The sequence below is a fragment of the Mirounga leonina genome, unplaced genomic scaffold (genome assembly GCF_011800145.1).
Source record: "Mirounga leonina isolate KUSES-001 unplaced genomic scaffold, KU_Mleo_1.0 Mir_173, whole genome shotgun sequence".
Taxonomy (NCBI): Eukaryota; Metazoa; Chordata; class Mammalia; order Carnivora; family Phocidae; genus Mirounga; species Mirounga leonina.
In genome coordinates, this window is record NW_023270447.1 from 57325556 (window position 1) to 57344330 (window position 18775).

Here is an 18775-nt window from a genome sequence, read left to right on the forward strand (position 1 = left end):
ACAAAAAACTGTTTTCTGAATAAATGACAAGTAAAAGGAAATTTTTTAAATTATGCCTTGACTGCCTGGGTGGCTCAGATGGTTAAGCGTCTGCCTTCGGCTCAGGTCATGATCCCAGAGTCCTGGGATCGAGTCCCGCATTGGGCTCCCTGCTCAGTAGGGAACCTGCTTCTCCCTCTGCCTCTCTCTCTCTGTCTCTTAGGAATAAATAAATAAAAATCTCTAAATAAATAAATAAATAAATAAATAAATAAATAAATAATGCCTTTTCACCTTTGTGGACTTACTGGAAAAAATGAGGAATTTACTCAGAAAAATTTTAGAAAGGAGATTTACAAGTTTGCAAAAATTAAAGTGACTGATAACCATCCCGTGCTAATAAAGAACCATACACTGCTGACAGAAATGTAGTAAGTATAATGTTTTTGAAAAGTATTCTGACAATTATCAATTAAAATTAAAAAATGTTGACTCAACAATCCTCCTTTTTAGGGACTTTACTTACAAAAACAGTATCCATATGCAATGTTATATTTACAAGGAAGTTTTCTGAAGTACTGTTTGCAATAGCAAAACAATTCCTGGAGACTATCCTGAATGTCCATCAATAGGGGAATGGTACAACCATGCTATAGAACATGCATATTATGGAATATTCTACAGCTACTAATAAGAATGAATTAAATCAGGTGCCTGGGTGGCTCAGTCCATTAAGCGTCTGCCTTGGCTCAAGTCATGATCTCAGGGTCCTGGGATGGAGTCCTGCCTAGGGCTCCCTGCTCAGGGGGGAGTCTGCTTCTGCCTCTGCCCCTCCCCCCTGCTCCAGCTCTCTCTCAAGCTCAAGCTCTCTAATAATAAAATCTTTAAAGAAAAAAAAAAAGGAATGAATTAAATCTATATGTAAAGACCTGAAAGGATATCCATGATACATTCAGTAGAAAATAGAAGAATCCCATCTGGAGGTAAAAAAATATATATACACTGGCATTTTTATTTCTAAGAATATCGAGAAAGAGACATGGAAGCAGTTAAAACTAGACAGCCAATATGAGTGACATCAGAATTAGAAGAGATTTTACTTTTCCCAACCAAGTATGTATTACTTTTGTAATTAAAAACAGAAAGGAAAAAAAAAAAAGGAAGTTTTCAAAAGTAATGATAGTAATATCTCAATATATTCTCCCCTTCTACAAGTTCTTAACCAAAAAAAAAAAAAAAAAAATCTAAGTTACAACCACCTTTAATAAAAAGGTAGTACTGCAGAAGAGTCAAGAATTCTGCGGACTATCTCTTTTACAGATAATTTAAACTTTCTATTATTAAAAAAACCTCTCTTACTCTATCCTATCCCACCAAAAGGAGAGAAAGGCCTATTCTTAAACAAGCTTAATGTTCAGTGGATCTTCCTATCAAGTTTCTTCTATAAGCCATAATCTGCTTTGGGGATTTATAATCAGGAGCTTGGATATTTTAGAATACTCAGCAGATTTTCACAACCATACCATTTATTCACTGAGAGTAAGCAGAAGTGTTACATAAGAAATCTGAGTATGACAGAGCTAGGTCTCATTCAAGCATTTCTGTCCTGAAACTGGGAGAGCTAACTGCTACTTGGGCGCCCCCTGGGGACCAAATTTTTAAAACTTTTTTACAACTTAGTACAAACTAGTGTCCTCTAAAACCAGATTCAAAAAATACTTATTAAGCCTTTACTATGTGCCAGGCACAATGTTCAGCACTAGAAACACTAAGGCAAATAAAATCAATTTTCTGATTTCTACATGCTTGAAGTTAATACCATCCCAAAAGTTCTAAGCATAGTAGGTAGGAAGACCATACAAAGTATGAGTTACCCATATAGTCCCTGGAGAAACTTATGACACAGAAGATGACAAGAATGCTTTTGGGGTACTAAAGAAAGCAATCTGGCATTGAGATAAGCTTCAACATAATTTGTTTATGTAAGCAAATCTTTAAAAGAGAGGAGGTTTAAGGGGCGCCTGGGTGGCTCAGATGGTTGAGAATCTGCCATCTGCTCAGGTCATGATCTCCAGGTCCTATGATCCAGCCTGGAGTGGGCTCCCAGCTCAGCAAGAAGTCTGCTTCTCGGGGCGCCTGGGTGGCTCAGTCTGTTAAGCGACTGCCTTCGGCTCAGGTCATGATCTCAGGGTCCTGAGATCAAGACCCGCATCGGGCTCCCTGCTCTGCAGGAAGCCTGCTTCTCCCTTTCCCACTCCCCCTGCTTGTGTTCCCTCTCTCGCTGTGTCTCTCTCTGTCAAATAAATAAATAAAATCTTTAAAAAAAAAAAAAAAGAAGTCTGCTTCTCCCTATCCCTCTCCTGCTCATGCTCTCTCTCTCTGTATTTCTGTCCCAAATGAATAAATAAAAAATCTTAAAAAAAAAAAAAAAGAGAGGGGAGGTTTAAATATCCTTCCAGCTAACACATGCAAAATTGTGGTTATTGTGAAAGAAAAATTTAGATTATGGCACCATTATTTTTCTTGAGCCAAAACAATATAAATAAAGCTTAATTTTAGAAATTAAAAAAATGAAAGAGTATCCCCACGATTTTTTAGTAACAAGTTATTCCACAATAACTCTAAGCACTTAACTCTGAAAGGATTGCACTGATTTGGAAAACTGCTAATTTTCAAAAACAAATTGAGTACAAGACGACACAGACTTAGAAACAATTAGAAAATAAAACAAAACTGAGGAAGACCAGTACAAGTAAATGGGCGAAGTCAACACCCAAATCTCCCTCAAATTCTCCCATCCCAGTTCAGAACACTTTCAAAATACTGTATCAGATTTGCCTTTTCTTCCTCAAGGTCTGGGAGAGTAAGTAGCAGAGGTACAACTCACCTGAAGGAAGGAAAGAAGAGAGGGAGGGAAGAGAGGGAAGAGAGAAAAGAAAGAGATAATACATAAATAAATACATATATACATACAAACCAGCTTCCCTCCCGTTATACGCTCATAACTAACTGCAATGCCCCAGGACACTGGAGGGCCAGATATTCTCAGATTCTATAGCCAGGCCCAAATAGGTACTTCTGGCAGCCTGAGTTGGAAATCAATGTAATTCCCCACCTCCCCAAATTTTATTTCAGCCATATTTCAGGTACCCTGTGAGCTAAATTAGCATCGGCATGATAGGGAATTTAACCTTGAGTTACAGAACTTTTTCCCTACAGAAAAAAACTTAGTCCCCCAAATTACAATTGTTTAGGATTCAGTTTCTATTTGCCTATGAAATAAAAATTGAGTCAAAATACAAAACACTCACGAGGAGGGGCGCTTGGGTGGCTCAGTCGTTAAGCATCTGCCTTCAGTTCAGGTCATGATCCCAGGGTCCTGGGATCAAGCCCCGCATCAGGTTCCCTGCTTGGCGGGGAGTCTGCTTCTCCCTCTCCCACTCCCCCTGCTTGTGTTCCCTCTCTCACTGTATCTCTCTCTCTGTCAAATAAATAAAATCTCAAAAGACTCAGGAGGAGTAAAAAAAAAAACTTCTGACTTAACTGTTGTGGACATTCCATTGTTTAGTCAGCTCGGAGATAGCAATTGCTAAATTATAAGCTATTTGGAATTTGTAGAAATCAATTTAATTGTTTACAGCAACTGGAATCAAGAGCAATGATTTTCATTAAAGAAGATGACAGTTTAAAACAATTTAAGCTTATATAACTGCCAAAATATTAAAGAATAATACATTATGAAACATTTAATCATGGAAATCTTATAGTTGATAATTAACAGGTTTAAAACATTATTAGCCATTACCGAACAGAGTAAAGAATAAATACTAGTTACAGAATGTATAGATTATTTTTAAAGCAGTGGAGTAATTTGAGTATTATTAGTTTGGGTGTGGATATTTAAAGCCACATTATGATTCAGAAACAAAATATTTAAATGCATTCAAATATAGCAGTCATAAACCATTTTTTTTTTTTAAGATTTTATTTATTTATTTATTTGAGACAGAGAGAATGAGAGACAGAGAGCATGAGAGGGAGGAGGGTCAGAGGGAGAAGCAGACCCCCCGCCGAGCAGGGAGCCCGATGCGGGACTCGATCCCGGGACTCCAGGATCATGACCTGAGCCGAAGGCAGTCGCTTAACCAACTGAGCCACCCAGGCGCCCCAGTCATAAACCAATTTTTAAAGCAATATTACTTCAAAGTAGAAATAACCAACTTCATAAATTAAGAACAGGAAGTCTAAAATGGAAGAAAAAAATTATCTGCATCTGTGTGTGCCAGATATTTTACCTCATTTAATATTCAAAAATACCATACTAGATAGGTATTATTTCTCTCTTTTCACAGAGAAAGGCCACCTAAAAGTAACAACTTCCCTGGGTCTGAAGACAGTAAATGGGGGGGAGGGAGTGGGGGCACCTGGCTGGCTCAGTCAGTAGACCATGCAACTCTTCACCAAGGGGTTGTGAGTTCAAGCCCCAGGTTGGGTGTAGAGATTACTTAAAAAATAAATAAAATCTGGGGTGCCTGGGTGGCTCAGTTGGTTAAGCGACTGCCTTCGGCTCAGGTCATGATCCTGGAGTCCCAGGATTGAGTCCCACATCAGGCTCCCTGCTCAGCAGGGAGTCTACTTCTCCCTCTGACCCTCCCCCCTCTCACGTACTCGCTCTCTCTCTCTCTCTCTCATTCTCTTTCAAATAAATAAAATCTTAAAAAAAAAAAAAAATCTGGGGCACCTGGGTGGCTCAGTTGGTTAAGCAACTGCCTTAGGTTCAGGTCATGGTCCCAGGGTCCTGGGATTGAGCCCCATATCCGGCTCCTTGCTCAGCGGAGAGCCTGTTTCTCCCTCTCCCTCCTACCTGCTACTCTGCCTGGTTGTGTGCTCTCTGTCAAATAAATAAATAAAATTAAAAAAATAATAAAATTTATTTATTTGACAGAGAGACACAGCAAAAGAGGGAACACAAGCAGGGGGAGTGGAGAGGGAGAAGCAGGCTTCCCGCTGAGCAGAGAACCCAATGCAGGGCTCGATCCCAGGACCCTGGGATCATGACCTGAGCCGAAGGTAGGCGCTTAACGACTGAGCCACCCAGGCGCCCCTAAAAAAAAAAGAAAACGACAGAGTTAGGGTTTGAACCCATATGTGTTTGACTTTGAAATCTTTTCTCTGTCCCCTATTATGCTATATACGTGTAAGAGTCACCTCAGATATTAAAAAAAAAACACCGATATCATTCAATTGCCACTTGTCTTAAAAAGTTAAAAGAATCAACAAAAACAAGAAGAAAAATATTTACGGGGGTTTTGGTTGAATTAGTTCCACTTTTATTCCTAAAAATGATCAGTAATTATCAATACAGCTGTAAAACAGTAGTGAAGTAGATGTTACCATTTGACTTTCTTTGGATGCTCTTTAGAGAATAAAATATAGGACAGGAATCGGGCTCCCTGGTCAGCGGGAAGCCTGCTTCTCCCTCTCCCACTCCCCCTGCTTGTGTTCCTGCTCTTGCTCTCTCTGTCAAACAAATAAATAAAATTTTTAAAAAAATAAAATATAGGACAGGAGTGGATTGTACAAACACAGGATTGGAATGAAAAGTCCAACCCTAATATAAGCCACGTCCTGGAACAGAGGAGGGCATTATTTTAGAAGTTCTGGGTCAAAACTTTTGTGGTCCACGAGTTTCACAGGTATTGTTTGGGTGTTTTACAGGACCACTGGTCGCCTCTTGTTTCTAGATATCCTGTTTTCCTTTCAACTTCATTCCCCAGGTTCTCCAATAAGCCTTTCTCCTCACAGTGTCACTGCAGCTAACCACGTCTATCTTTCGAAAATTAACAGAATTGAACCGGTAATCTTAACGCGTCATGAAGCAACAACAAAAAAAGTAACACAATTTTAGAGCTGGGGGGGGTATTCTACACTGAGTTTAAATCTCGGTGCAGAGCTCTTATGGTCTAGAATGCAACGGAGACTCGGAGAGAGGAAGTGACTTGGCCATGGACAAAGCGTGAGTTGGCAGCGGGACCAGAGGTTGAAGCTTGAACTCCTACTCTGCTCCTCGGCTTTTCGACCACACGAATCCGGGCTGAGCCTTAGAGCTGGTACTGCCCATTGACAGGGTCAGAAAAGTGCTCCGGGCAGATCACAGAATACCTTAAGCAACACCCTGCCCCCCGGGGTTCCTTTCCAGGATTAAGACCAGGGTTAGGTTAGCGGAGGTGTTGGTGTTTACAGAGGGCTTGCAGGAAGGGGCGGAGTGGATAAACCGGTCTCCCCTCCAGACAGCTGCAAGCGCGCACTGCCTCTAACCTGAACCCATGCTCCTGCTGCCTTCACCCACCACCTCACAGCCAGCGACACACTGACCTCTGGCGCCGGGGGTCCCCGGAAGCTGATCCTCCTGAATCCCCCTCCCAGACCACTCTCAAGACGAACTTGGTCTCCAAATTTTAAGGGAAGAGGGGCGCGGGAACAAAGCGACCCCAAGAGGTCCCCCTCCATTCTGGGCACCCCCGAGGCGGGCGGACGTGGACTACGAGTCCCGAGAGGCCGCGCGCCTCAGGACCCTCGACCACCGCCACGCCGGCGACGCAATGGTCGCCGGGACTCGTAGTCCGCGGATCCGGGGGGGCGGGGGAGGCGCGGACCGCCCGGCACGGCGGGACAGGCCGACCCGGCGTCCCGTCAAGCCCAGGGAGCGCGCCAGCTGCCCGGGCCTCACCTCGACGATGCGGGCGCACTGGGTCCCCTTGCCGGCGCCGGGACCGCCGAGGACGAACACGACCAGCGGTTTCATGAGGCGGTGAGGGCAGAGGAAAAGCGGCCGGCGGGTCAGCAGCGGGAAGCTAAGGCCCAGGACGTGCAGCACACTGCGGCCGCAGCGCCTCAGCATACACAGCGTCTCGGCCCGACGCTGAGAGCTGACAGCGGCCCGGCCGGCGGCGGCGCGGGGCGGGGCGGGGGGGAAGAGGGCGGGCCGAGTCGGCGCCCGCCGCGGCCCCGCCGCCGTGGCTGCCGAGGTGTCCGCGCCGCGGCCGGAAGGGGCGGGGCTTCCGCTACCCCCTCAGGGGCTGCGCTTGAGCGCCCCCCGAGCGGGCCCGCGCCTGTTCTCGTCCCCGCCCCTCTGCCGGCTCATTCATCCCTCCGCTGGTAGTTCGTCCAGTGCGCAGATCCTTCATCGCGCGCCTTGTGGGCGGGCTTGTGCTGGCGTCTGCAACGCGACGCACGCGAGAGGAAACCTATTGTCTGCTCGCGAGGAGTTTAAATTCCAATGGGGCGGTAGCCGAGCTGAACAAGCCAACGTAAGAAGAGGTAGATAGTGAAGAAGGAAGGGAGAAAGCGACACAGGCTTTGAAGGAAAAAAGCGGAAGAATAACAAGGGGTGGTTGTGATTTGTAGAGGGTAGTCAGAGAAAGCCTGTAAAGAGGTGACCTTTAAGCCCAGACATAAGGATAGGGAAGAGCAAAAGCAGGTAAAGACTAGAATAGAGTGTCCCACAAAAAGAAAAGCGCGTGCAAAAAAACCTGAAACGGCTTGTGTTGGAAAAGGACGGAGAGACCAGAGCTGTGGGAATGAGGCAGAGACTGGAATGTGGGAAAGGTAGGCCCAGGCAGGTCGTTCAGGCCCTTTGGTTATGGAAAGGAGTTGGGATTATATTCTAATTGCAGTGGGAAGCCCTTTAACTTAAACTCCATTTCTCTGCTGCCTGCATGTGAGAAAAATCTCATTAAATACAAATAAAAATTAAGTTCTTCAGTCACACTAACCACATTTCAAGTGCTCAATGGTCACATGTGGTAGTGGCAATTGTATTGGACAGCGTTCATACAGAACATATCCACTACAATAAGTTCTACTGGGCAGTGCTGTACTAGAGCTTGTATTTAAGCTCCTGGGAATGATTTGATAGAAAGGGAGACAGGCAACCCCCTGAGAAGAACAATCAGATGGGCTTCAAGGGGCAAATGGAGGTCCTTAGATGACTTCAAAGATTTTAAGAGACAGAAGCACCTGGGTGGCCCAGTTGGTGAAGCTCTGATTTTGGCTCAGGTTGGTGGAGTTGAGCAGGGAGTCTGCTTGAGATTCTCTCTCTCCCTCTCCCCTCCCCCCCCCACACACTTCCTCTCTCTCTCTTTCTCTCTCTCGTGGATAGATAAATCTTTAAAAATGTTTTTAAAACAAGGTTTTAAGAGACAAAGACATGGATTTGCAATAGGAGTTGCAAGAAGGGCACAGTTGCAGGAAAGTTTGAAGATAGGAAGAGTTCCTTTCTGAAAATTGTATTTTCTCAGTAAAGAAAAGGCAACATCAGCTAAGGGTAAAGATTTTGAGGTAGGATGTTTGAGGAGAGAGAAGGTATGAAATACACATTTTTTAAGATTGGAAAAGTTTTCTAAAGAAAAATAATCAGGACTTCTGAGCAATATTAAGAGCTCACTTGGTATTTGAGATCATGGATTTTAAATTTGAAGGTGTTTGTTCAGGTGCAGGCAGAGAGAAGACAGATTCTTGAGGTCATCCAGCGATGGGTTTTTGCCAAGCAAGCACAACAGAGGGAGAGAGGACCAGCATGGTGTTTGCACGAGAATGTTTGCAATGATGTATATGGAATCAAAACCATATAGAAAGCAAATGATGGGGCGCCTGGGTGGCTCAGATGGTTAAGCGTCTGCCTTCAGCTCAGGTCATGATCTGAGGGTCCTGGGATCGAGTCCCGCATCGGGCTCCCTGCTCCTTGGGAGCCTGCTTCTCCCTCTGCCTCTCTCTCTCTGTCTCTAATGAATAAATAAATAAAATCTTCAAAAAAAAAAAAAAGAAAGAAAGAAAGCAAATGATGGCATATGAGGGCTGACAGTGGGGATGTGGAGGAGAGCCAGGAAGGGGGCCAAGGTATTAGAAGCATCAATGTTGCAGAATGACTGCAGTGGGGTATTTGAGCAAGTGAACTGGCAGTACAGATGCCAGTGCTCTGAGTGGGATATTTCGAATTGAGATTTCAGAAATTGTAAGTTTCTGATACTCTTGAGATTCAGAGTGGGCCCAAGCTGGGTGAGACTGCAGGAGTAGAAGGCTGAGGCAAGAGCATGCCCTGTGGTTGGAACCGAGTGGCCAGGGTGTTAGATTTGTCATCCAAGGAGAAGTTTACATCAGATAGCATTAGAGTGAAGAGAGAAACTACAAAAGAACTAAGTTCTTGAAGACAAGGTGACAAGAAGGTTGGTAAATGATAGCAAACAGGAGGGGGAGAGGGTGATATAGCCTACCCCCAGTCTCTTTCCCCTCTACTACTCCTTTCCTTTCCCCCCACCCACTATTTCCAGCCTCCTCCCCATCTCATCCTACCTTTCCCTCCCTCCTCTCTCTTTCTCTCTCTCTTTTTTTTTTTACTTATTCCCATTTCTTTTCCCATTTCTAAGTTCCTCCCATTCTCCCAATCTTCTCTTTTTCTGTCCTTCTCCCCACCATGTTCTCTTTCTTTGCCTCTCTTATCCCTTCTCCCTTCAGTTCCTACTTCCTTCCTTTCCATAATTTCTACCTTTTCCTTCTCACCATGGAAGAGAGAATGGAATATCTCAGATCATCACAGCTAGAGACATCTCATGTTTAATAACTTATTCACATTCCTTCACAATATCCCTTTTTTTCCTTGTTTATTGAACCCCCTGCACCCCTGGGAAGGAGGAGCTGGGACATAAGTCAGCTGAAAACAAGAACAGTTGGTCCAGAATACTAAGAGCTAGGAGGAGTACAAAAAGGCCATATTGAAGCAAATGTGCCTTTTTTTCCTTTGTGCATGTTCTCTTCAGTGTCTTCTGTCTCTCTTCTGGCAATTAGAGTTAAAAGATGTTCAGGATATGGAGTTTGTGGAAAAGGGGATTAGGAAGCTATTCACGTGCTTTTAATGAAGGCCTTAGACCATAGACAAAAAAAGTAGTCTTTCTTGCTCCTGTGATAGAGTTCACCAGAATAAGGAATCCACACAAGAGTTTGGATCCAAAATCTCATTGTATATCTATATATAGAAAGATGCAGAGACTTTCTAAGTCTCCCTGGAGAACTCTGACCACCACAGATTGAGTACTTACTGTCTTGTATCTTGCCCAGCTCTTTATGCCAACCATGCTAGGCAACTAAGGAAAATACTGCTGTGGAAATATATCAAAAAGTGAAACTCATATACCCATCTCTGCCAAGGGTTTTCCAGGGAGTTATTTCCAGGACGAATAAGGCTAGACTAAAGAACGATTTATAATTTGTTGGCTTTTGGGGCCTGTACTCGTTATATATTGCCACATAACCAACCCCAAAATTTAACGGCTTACAACACGAAATGCTTAGTGTGGGAACCCCACCCTCTCTTCTCCCCTCCCCGCTTTGCCCCACATTGGTGACCTGGAATGTTCAGTGTGAGTAATGCTGTGAGTAGAAAGAGGATGAACATGGAGGAGTTTTTCCGAAACACCTATATGTCACCATACCAGGCGGTCCCATGGGGCCATGCCAAGGTTTCATAAAAGACACCATGCTACTTTGATGCTTTAACATTTAACCCCTCTACTTGGTTCAAACCGAGTGGTCAGGGTGTTAGATTTGTCATCCAAGGAGAAGTTTACATCAGGTAGCATTAGAGTGCTACCTGATGTAAACCAAAGAATTCACCCTTTTTTTTGGCCTTAGATCAGTGCTCCTACTTCTTAGAGGTGGCAGAGAAAAGAATGAGTTCCACCTAGATGGAAACAACCAGACCTTCAATAATAATATGCCTTAATAAATATATATTGAATAAATGGATATCACCAAGTAGAGGGCCATTTCCTAACTAAACCCATAGATTGAATTCCTAGATTAAATAAATTTGATGAATATCTATTGAATATCCACTAAGTACCAGGCATTTCACTTACATTACCTCATTTTTGGATGATATTCAAACTTTTTAATAATCACTACAATCAGAATATCTGTAGATTCCTTTGCCAAGATTTGCTATGCCAGGCATCAACCCTCTAATTTCTGGACCACGGAGAGGTCCTTGGAGTCCCAGGAGAGGGGTGGAGGGCACTCAAAGTGCTCAGTGGAGTAGTTATAGAATAACTTATATGAAAATAATTCACTATTTTAACCACCAATACTGGTATTACCGGTTGTGTGTTGGTTACACATCAGCCTTGCCTTCTAGAATCTTCATAATGCTGTGACATTAGTACAGTCATTTTGCAAGTGGAGAAACAGCCAGGAAATGGAAGTACTTTGTTCAAGACCACATAGGCAACAGATAACAAAATGAAATTCAAACTCGGTGTATATGGCTTTAAATCTGCATTCTTTCTATACAATACAGACCCCTTATAAGATAAAAAGTTCTATATTCACAAAAGCCCTTAAAAGTTAGTTCTATTACAGATGAGAAGACTGATCTCAGAAAGATGTATAACAAGAGCTATCCTCAAACCCACTCCTACCCATATGTGTTTATTTATCATCAAGTACCTTAGGTCTTTGGGACATATATTCAATGCATGCATATTATTTCCAGGGTATAGCTATGTTTCTAGTGAACTCTATAGGAGCTTTAAAAATAGAGCCTTGTCACTACTTATCTGTCCTATTTATCATAATTACCCTTTAGAGATAAATCATCTGTTCCCATATTTTCATTTTCCCATTCTTGATCATACATACATTTGCTGGTATGTGCCATTCATTTTTCAGGATTCAGCTCAGATTTTACCTACTTCAGGAAGCTCTCTCCAAATTCCCAAGACTGGGTTAGGTGCCCCTTTTTTGTTCTTCTATACACATCACCACCACCACCACCCACACACACTTACTCCTTCCCTCCTTTACTTCTGCTGTAGCACCGTGGTGTATTGTATATCTCCACACTGGATTTAGAACTTCTGGAAGGGAGACACTATGTCTGATTACTCTTTGTACAGCATGACAACCTGTTATTGTTACAGTATGATTCACTCTCTTAAGGGTACTCCAAGGTCTTTGGAAGATTTAGACTACTTTGGTTGCTGCCACTCAAATTTTATCTATGATGGTCTTTGGCAGCTACTTCCCTGTATTACAAAAACACCTTTCTTGAGTATACCTAGGAACCAGTTTCTAGGATTAGTCTGGGTGATGAAACAAAGACATGGCATCTGGTAGCATTGGAAGGGAGGTGGCAGGCCATATGCTTTGCATTCAGACCTTCTTAGCCATCTATTATATTGTAATCTATTTTCTGGAAGGATGCTTACTTAGTACATTACAACACCTGATGCTTAATGGAGTTTCTAAAATGAAGATTCCTGTTACTTAGATTTGCATATTTGCATATTAGATTTCCTCTTTTATCAAAGGACCTCTTATCAAAGATTCTGAGGACATTTGTTAAAGGAAACATGGTCTTTAAAAAGTTGATATGGTAGGGGCGCCTGGGTGGCTCAGTCGTTAAGCATCTGCCTTCAGCTCAGGTCATGATCCCAGGGTCCTGGGATCCAGCCCCTCATCGGGCTCCCTGCTCAGCGGGAAGCCTGCTTCCCCCTCCCACTCCCCTGCTTGTGTTCCCTCTCTCACTGTGTCTCTATCTGTCAAATAAATAAATGAAATCTTTAAAAAAAAAAAAAAGCTGATGTGGTAAATCTGACAACAGGCATTATGCCTCACCTCTCGGGAGTGTGTCAGCTGAGCTCAGTTGGGTCTATACCGCAGAATGGCAGGCTGAACAGTGAAGGGAGATTGTCTTTGACAGGTCTCACAGCATCTTTGCTTATTAACTCTGCAAGCATAGGTAGGATGGTTATACCTATAGTTTCCTTGCCTGCAAAATCAGGATGATGGCACATTAACTCAGTTAAGCAAATACTTTTAGAGAATTTACCTATGTGTGTTGTTTCATCATTCCTGTCTTCATTCCAGACAATCCAAGCTTTAAAAAAATAAGTAAAATAAGGGGCATCTGGCTGGCTCAGTGACTCTTGATCTCTGGGTCATTAGTTTGAGCCCTGTGTTGGGTGTAGAGATTACAAAAAAATTTTTAAAAAGGTAAAATAAGTTGACTTGACATATAAGTTGTTATTTTTACCTCTCCCAAGAGGATTAAGAGTCTCAAAGGAATTTTACACAAATTGACAGCTTAACAATCCTAAAAAATATGATGTTTCTTTTTTTTTTTTTTAAGATTTTTATTTATCTGAGAGAGAGAGAGAGAACGAGAGACAGAAGGCATGAGAGGGAGGAGGGTCAGAGGGAGAAGCAGACTCCCTGCTGAGCAGGGAGCCCGAGTCCCACGACTCCAGGATCATGACCTGAGCTGAGGGCAGTCGCCCAACCAACTGAGCCACCCAGGCGCCCCAAAAATATGATGTTTCTTAAAAGCTAAGCTGCAGTTGTTTTTAAAGAGCAGTAGTCTAGCTTAGCTCAGAAGTGTAAATAGAGAAAGGAAAAATTGGTATTTGGAGAAAGTGAGTAACAAAACTCATAACTAATTCCAACTTCCCTGTTCCTGGTGATAACAATACCTCTTTAATTCCTTCAGCCAGCCTACTAGCAGGCACATCAGGGTTTATGACACTAAACATTTACCCAGGGTAATCAAAGACTATGTCATGTGGACAGGGACTGAAAGGCAATAAGGAAAAATGAGAACAACCAATGTGTTAAGATGTAGAATTTTGGGTGAACTTTTCCCTTTACAATTTTTTTCTTGTTATAGCATTGTTTGTGCAACAAACTCGTGCATTTTTTAAAAGTGTACCCTAGAAATGATTCTCTGTGAAGCAAATTAAAGCACTTGCAAATTTGAAAAGTAGGGCTGGTAGCTTTTCTCTGTAGGGACCCATAACCAGAGCAATTCCATAGTGTCCTGAAATGACACAAATTTTAAAAAATGGAGATCAAAGACGAGATCAATAGAATAGTATATATGCAGTCTATTTAAATTGCCTGCAATCTAAAAATAATTCATATTTGCTTTGGATAATTACCTCTTGTTACTCCAACTTTAAAATTGTGCCTTCCCTCCATCAACAGATGAATGGATAAAGAAGATGTGGTATATATATACAATGGAATATTATGCAGCCATCAAAAGGAATGAGATCTTGCCATTTGCAACGACGTGGTTGGAACTGGAGGGTATTATGTTGAGTGAAATAAGTCAAACAGAGAAAGATATGTATCATATGATCTCACTGATATGAGGAATTCTTAATTGTAGGAAACAAACTGAGGGTTGCTGGAGTCGGGGGTGGGGTGGGAGGGATGGGGTGACTGGGTGATAGACACTGGGGAGGGTATGTGCTCTGGTAAGCGCTGTGAATGTGCAAGACTGTTGAATCTCAGATCTGTACCTCTGAAACAAATAATGCAATATATGTTAAGGAAAAAAAAAGAAGAAGAAGGTAGCGGGAGGGGAAGAATGAAGCGGGGGAAATCGGAGGGGTAGACGAACCATGAGAGACGATGGACTCTGAAAAACAAACAGGGTTCTGGAGGGAAGGGGGGTGGGAGGATGGGTTAGCCTGGTGGTCGGTATTGAGGAGGGCACATTCTGCATGGAGCACTGGGTGTTATGCACAAACAATGAATCATGGAACACTTCATCTAAAACTAATGATGTAATGTATGGGGATTAACATAAGAATAAAAAATAAATAAAAAAAAATTGTGCCTTCCTTGTTCTGTTTGTCATATCCTTCCAGTTCCCTATGCCATCAAGCACAAAGCTTAGTGTATAGTAGGTCCTTGGTATAGTATTTGTAGATTTTATTTCACTAAGCTTATTCTCTAATTTAACAAATCACTTCCCGTAATCTCTATGAATGTGTTGTTCATTTATTAACACGTCAATTGTCAATATGCCTGGACAAATAATAATATATGGGTACTCTTTTAATTAACTTTAATTAACTTTCACACTCATTAACTCTTTTCTATAATAATGTACAATATGCAAATGTGGAAAATCAATCTTAGAGAGATTAAATGGCAGAATTGAGGCCAGATCCCCAAAGCCAGTGCTTGTTATATTATAACATAATTCAAAAAATGTTCTCAGTATCTAGGGAATTAGGCCCTTTAGGCACCTCTCAGCTGTTCTAAATATGAGGCTGAGTCATTCCAATCCTAAAATGAAGTCAATAATTACCTTTCTGTTCATTTAATTTGAAAAGTATCTATATTATGCATATTATTAAATGTATATCCTGCTTAGGAATCCAGTGGTAATAAAATGTTTAATTGAAGTCTTACTGGTATTTGAGTTCTTATTAAGCAAAAAGAAGACATTTTATTTTATTGTTCTTGCCCAAAAAGTTAGCGTATGTTTCAACTCTCCACTTCCCCCTTCCTTTTTTCTTTTTAGTAGACTTTATTCTTTTAGAACAGTTTTGGATTTACAGAAAAATTAAGAACCTAGTACAGATTTCTCATATACCCCCCACAGAGTTTCCCTCTATTATTAACATCTTATATTTAGTATGGTACATTTGTTACAATTAATTAACCAATATTGGTACATTATTATTAATTAAGGTCCATTGTTTAGATTTTCTTAGTTTGTTTTTTGTCTTTGTTTCTGTTTGAGAGAGAGAGAGAGCACACGTGCATGGGGTTGAGGAGGAGGGGAAGAGGGAGAGGGTGAGAGATAATCTTAAGCAAGGTCCACTGACATGGGGCTTGATCTCATGACTTGAGCTGAAATCAAGAGTTGGACCCTTAACTGACCCTTAACCCACCAAGGCGCCCCTAGATTTTATTTTTTAACCTAGTGTCATTTTTCTATTCCATGATTTCATCCATTATGCTACATTATACCTAGTTGTCATCTCTCTTTAAGCTCCTCTTGGCCAGTTTCTCAGACTTTCCTTGTTTTTGATAACCTTGACAGTTTTTTTTGAATACAGGCCAGGTATTATAGGATTCCCCACTATTAGAATTTGTCCAGTGTTTTTCTCAAGATAAGACTGGGTCTATAGTTTACTGAAAAGAAGACCACAAAGGTAAAGTGCCATTTTCAACGCGGCATATCCAGTGTACATACTATCAACATGACTTATGACTGTTAATGTTGGTCTTGATCACCTGGCTGAAGTAGCTTTGGTCAAGTTTCTCCAGTGTAAAATTACTCTTTCCTCCCCTCCTTTCCATACTGTACACTATGCCTAGCCCATACTTAAGGAGTAGGGAGTTATGTGTTATGCTCATCCTTTCCTTTTGTCTAATATCTTACATTTCTCTTTCGGATATCTTAAAGTAGTTCTAAAGAAAACCACAGATCATGAGGGTCTCAAAGTCCCTTTCTTTTACATCCTAAATTCAATCTCTAATCAAATCCTGTTGATTTTACCTTCAAAATATATCTAGAATCCAACCACCTCTCACCACCTCCTTTGCTACTGCTCTTGTTCAAGCTACCATCAGTGTCTTCCCTAGGTCATTGCAGTAGCTTGCAGTAGCTTTCTAACTGGTCTCCTTGCTTCCCCTGCCCCCTATAGTTTATTCTCAAAGTAGCAACCACAGTAGTCCTTCTAAAACCTAAAGTCAGATCATGTCAGCCCCCCGTTTAAAATATTCCAGTGGTTGGGGCACCTGTCTTGCTCCTTTGATAGAGCATGTGACTCTTAATCTCAGTGATTTCAGTTCAAGCCCCACATTGGGCATGGAGCCTACTTTGAAAAAATAATAATACAATAATAAAAAATATATATTCTGGTGGCTTCCTATCTAACTCAAAAGTGCAGGCAAATTCTTATCATGGCCTCTAAAGCCCTGTGTGGTCTACTAATACCTCCTGCCCCTTCAACCCTTAATATTCTTCTCCTCACTCACTGTGCTAAGGACATACTGGTATCCTTGGTCTTCCTTGAAGACGCCAGGGAGCTCCCTCCCCAGGTCCTTTGCACTTAATGCAACTCATGACAGCCATCCAGGTGTGTCACTTGGATCTTTCTCCAGAAAGATCATGCCAATCAGATGCAAAGCATACACTTGGCTAGCAGCCTCTTGCTGTGGCCTTCTGGATCTGCTTTAGCTTGGTGCTTTCTTTTTCTTAGAAGCCCCAGGCAATGCCTAAGCACAGCAAGGATTCTAGCCATTTCTGCCTAATGTGGGACTCTTCTAATGGGCAATTGTTGTTCCAGAGCTCCCTACTGGGTTGGCCAACACTTTGTCAGACATGCATCACTGTCTGAGGCTCTTCCTACTCTCACACCAGAGCTGAGGAACCCACCATCATTTCCTTTAAAATGTGTGCCCTAGGGGCGCCTGGGTGGCTCAGTCATTAAGCGTCTGCCTTCAGCTCGGGTCATGATCCCAGATTCCTGGGATTGAGCCCCGCATCGGGCTCCCTGCTCGGCGGGATGCCTGCTTCTCCCTCTCCCACTCCTCCTGCTTCTCCCTCTCCCACTCCTCCTGCTTGTGTTCCCTCTCTCGCTGTCTCTCTCTGTCAAATAAATAAAATCTTTAAAAAAAAAATGTGTGCCCTAGAGTCTAAGAATTTTTTCAGGAAAGCAGAGAAGCAAATGACAGTCTATAGAGCATATATCTCTTGGCTAGTTCTTTTCTTTATTATTATTATTATTATTATTATTATTTATTTATTTATTTGAGAGAGAGAGAGAAAAAGCACTTGTACACCACCAAAGCAGGGGAAGAGGCAGAGGGAGAAGAGAATCTCAAGCAGACTCCCTGCTGAGTGCAGAGCCCCATCCTGGGATGATCTCAGGACCCCAGATCATGACCTGAGCAGAAATCTGGAGTCAGTTGCTCAACCGACTGAGCCACCCCAGCACCCCTCTCTTGGCTAGTTAGATACATTTTTCACGATAGTGTTTTAGGGATGCCTGGCTGGCTAAGTCGGTTAAGCGTCTGCCTTCAGCTCAGGTCATGATCCCAGGATGCTGGGATCCAGTCCCCCCATCTGGCTCCTTGCTCAGGCAGGGAGCCTGCTTCTCCCTCTGCCTGCCACTCCCCCTGCTTGTGCTTGCGCTAACAAATAAAGAAATAAAATCTTAAAAAAAAAATAGTGTTTTAACTCCTTCAAAAGAGTGGATGCTTATTCAGAACAATACAACCTACAGATGCATCGCACACTTTGACACTCCCATATTGCTCAGGAAACTAACGTTAAGTGAAATGCAGAGGAAAGTTAAGTGGTATTTTAAATCCTCACTCCGCACTGTGATGTTTTTTACATTTCTTCCCTTGTTGAATAGGGATAATAATACCCACTCTGTTGCAGGACAATCATAAAATAATGATGGAGAAGGCTCAATTACCAACATTAGCTGTAGAGACTAAGAATACATGGTTTGTAAATTTAAATCACGTTCTTTTCTACTCAACGGTTTTGTTGTTACTGAGAGGAGAGAAGTCCTCTTAGTTAAGAAACTAGAAGAAATCTAACTTCCCTCTCTTTTGTTCATTTAAGTAAAACTTTTCGTCCGCTTCTAATCGCCTGTAGACAATCAGGACAGTAAGCACTTCCAGCTTCCTCTGCCACCCCGCAACCAGCGGCTTGGGCTTTTCATTGCGCATGCGCAAGGTCCGCCCCACCCCGGAACTTAACCGTTGACCAAAATGTAGTGTTTAAATCCTCCGCAATCTGATCCTGGAGAGCCGGTGGCGCACTCATTTCTCCAATGAGGCTTGGGATTGGTCAAGCGCCGGATTGGTGCGGAGAGCTGATTGGCTGGTGTGGCGGCCCGTCGCGGCGACCGGTGCGTGTTGCCTCTAGCGCCGCCCCTGCCCCTGACGGGTCGATTTTCTGACCAGTCAGTAGGCGCGGCGCGGA

The 18775-nt window shown here is 42.6% G+C and overlaps 1 protein-coding gene across 1 annotated transcript in view; it reads right to left on the reverse strand.

Moving 5' to 3' along the window:
- CMPK1 (cytidine/uridine monophosphate kinase 1) overlaps window positions 1–6960 on the reverse strand; it is a 38448-nt gene extending 31488 nt beyond the window's left edge. The window contains exon 1 of the mRNA XM_035018616.1: window positions 6710–6960. Coding sequence (XP_034874507.1) covers window positions 6710–6880 — 171 coding nt within the window. The 5' untranslated portion in view covers window positions 6881–6960. The remainder of the gene's footprint in view (window positions 1–6709) is intronic.
- Between the last annotated feature and the right edge of the window lie 11815 nt (window positions 6961–18775).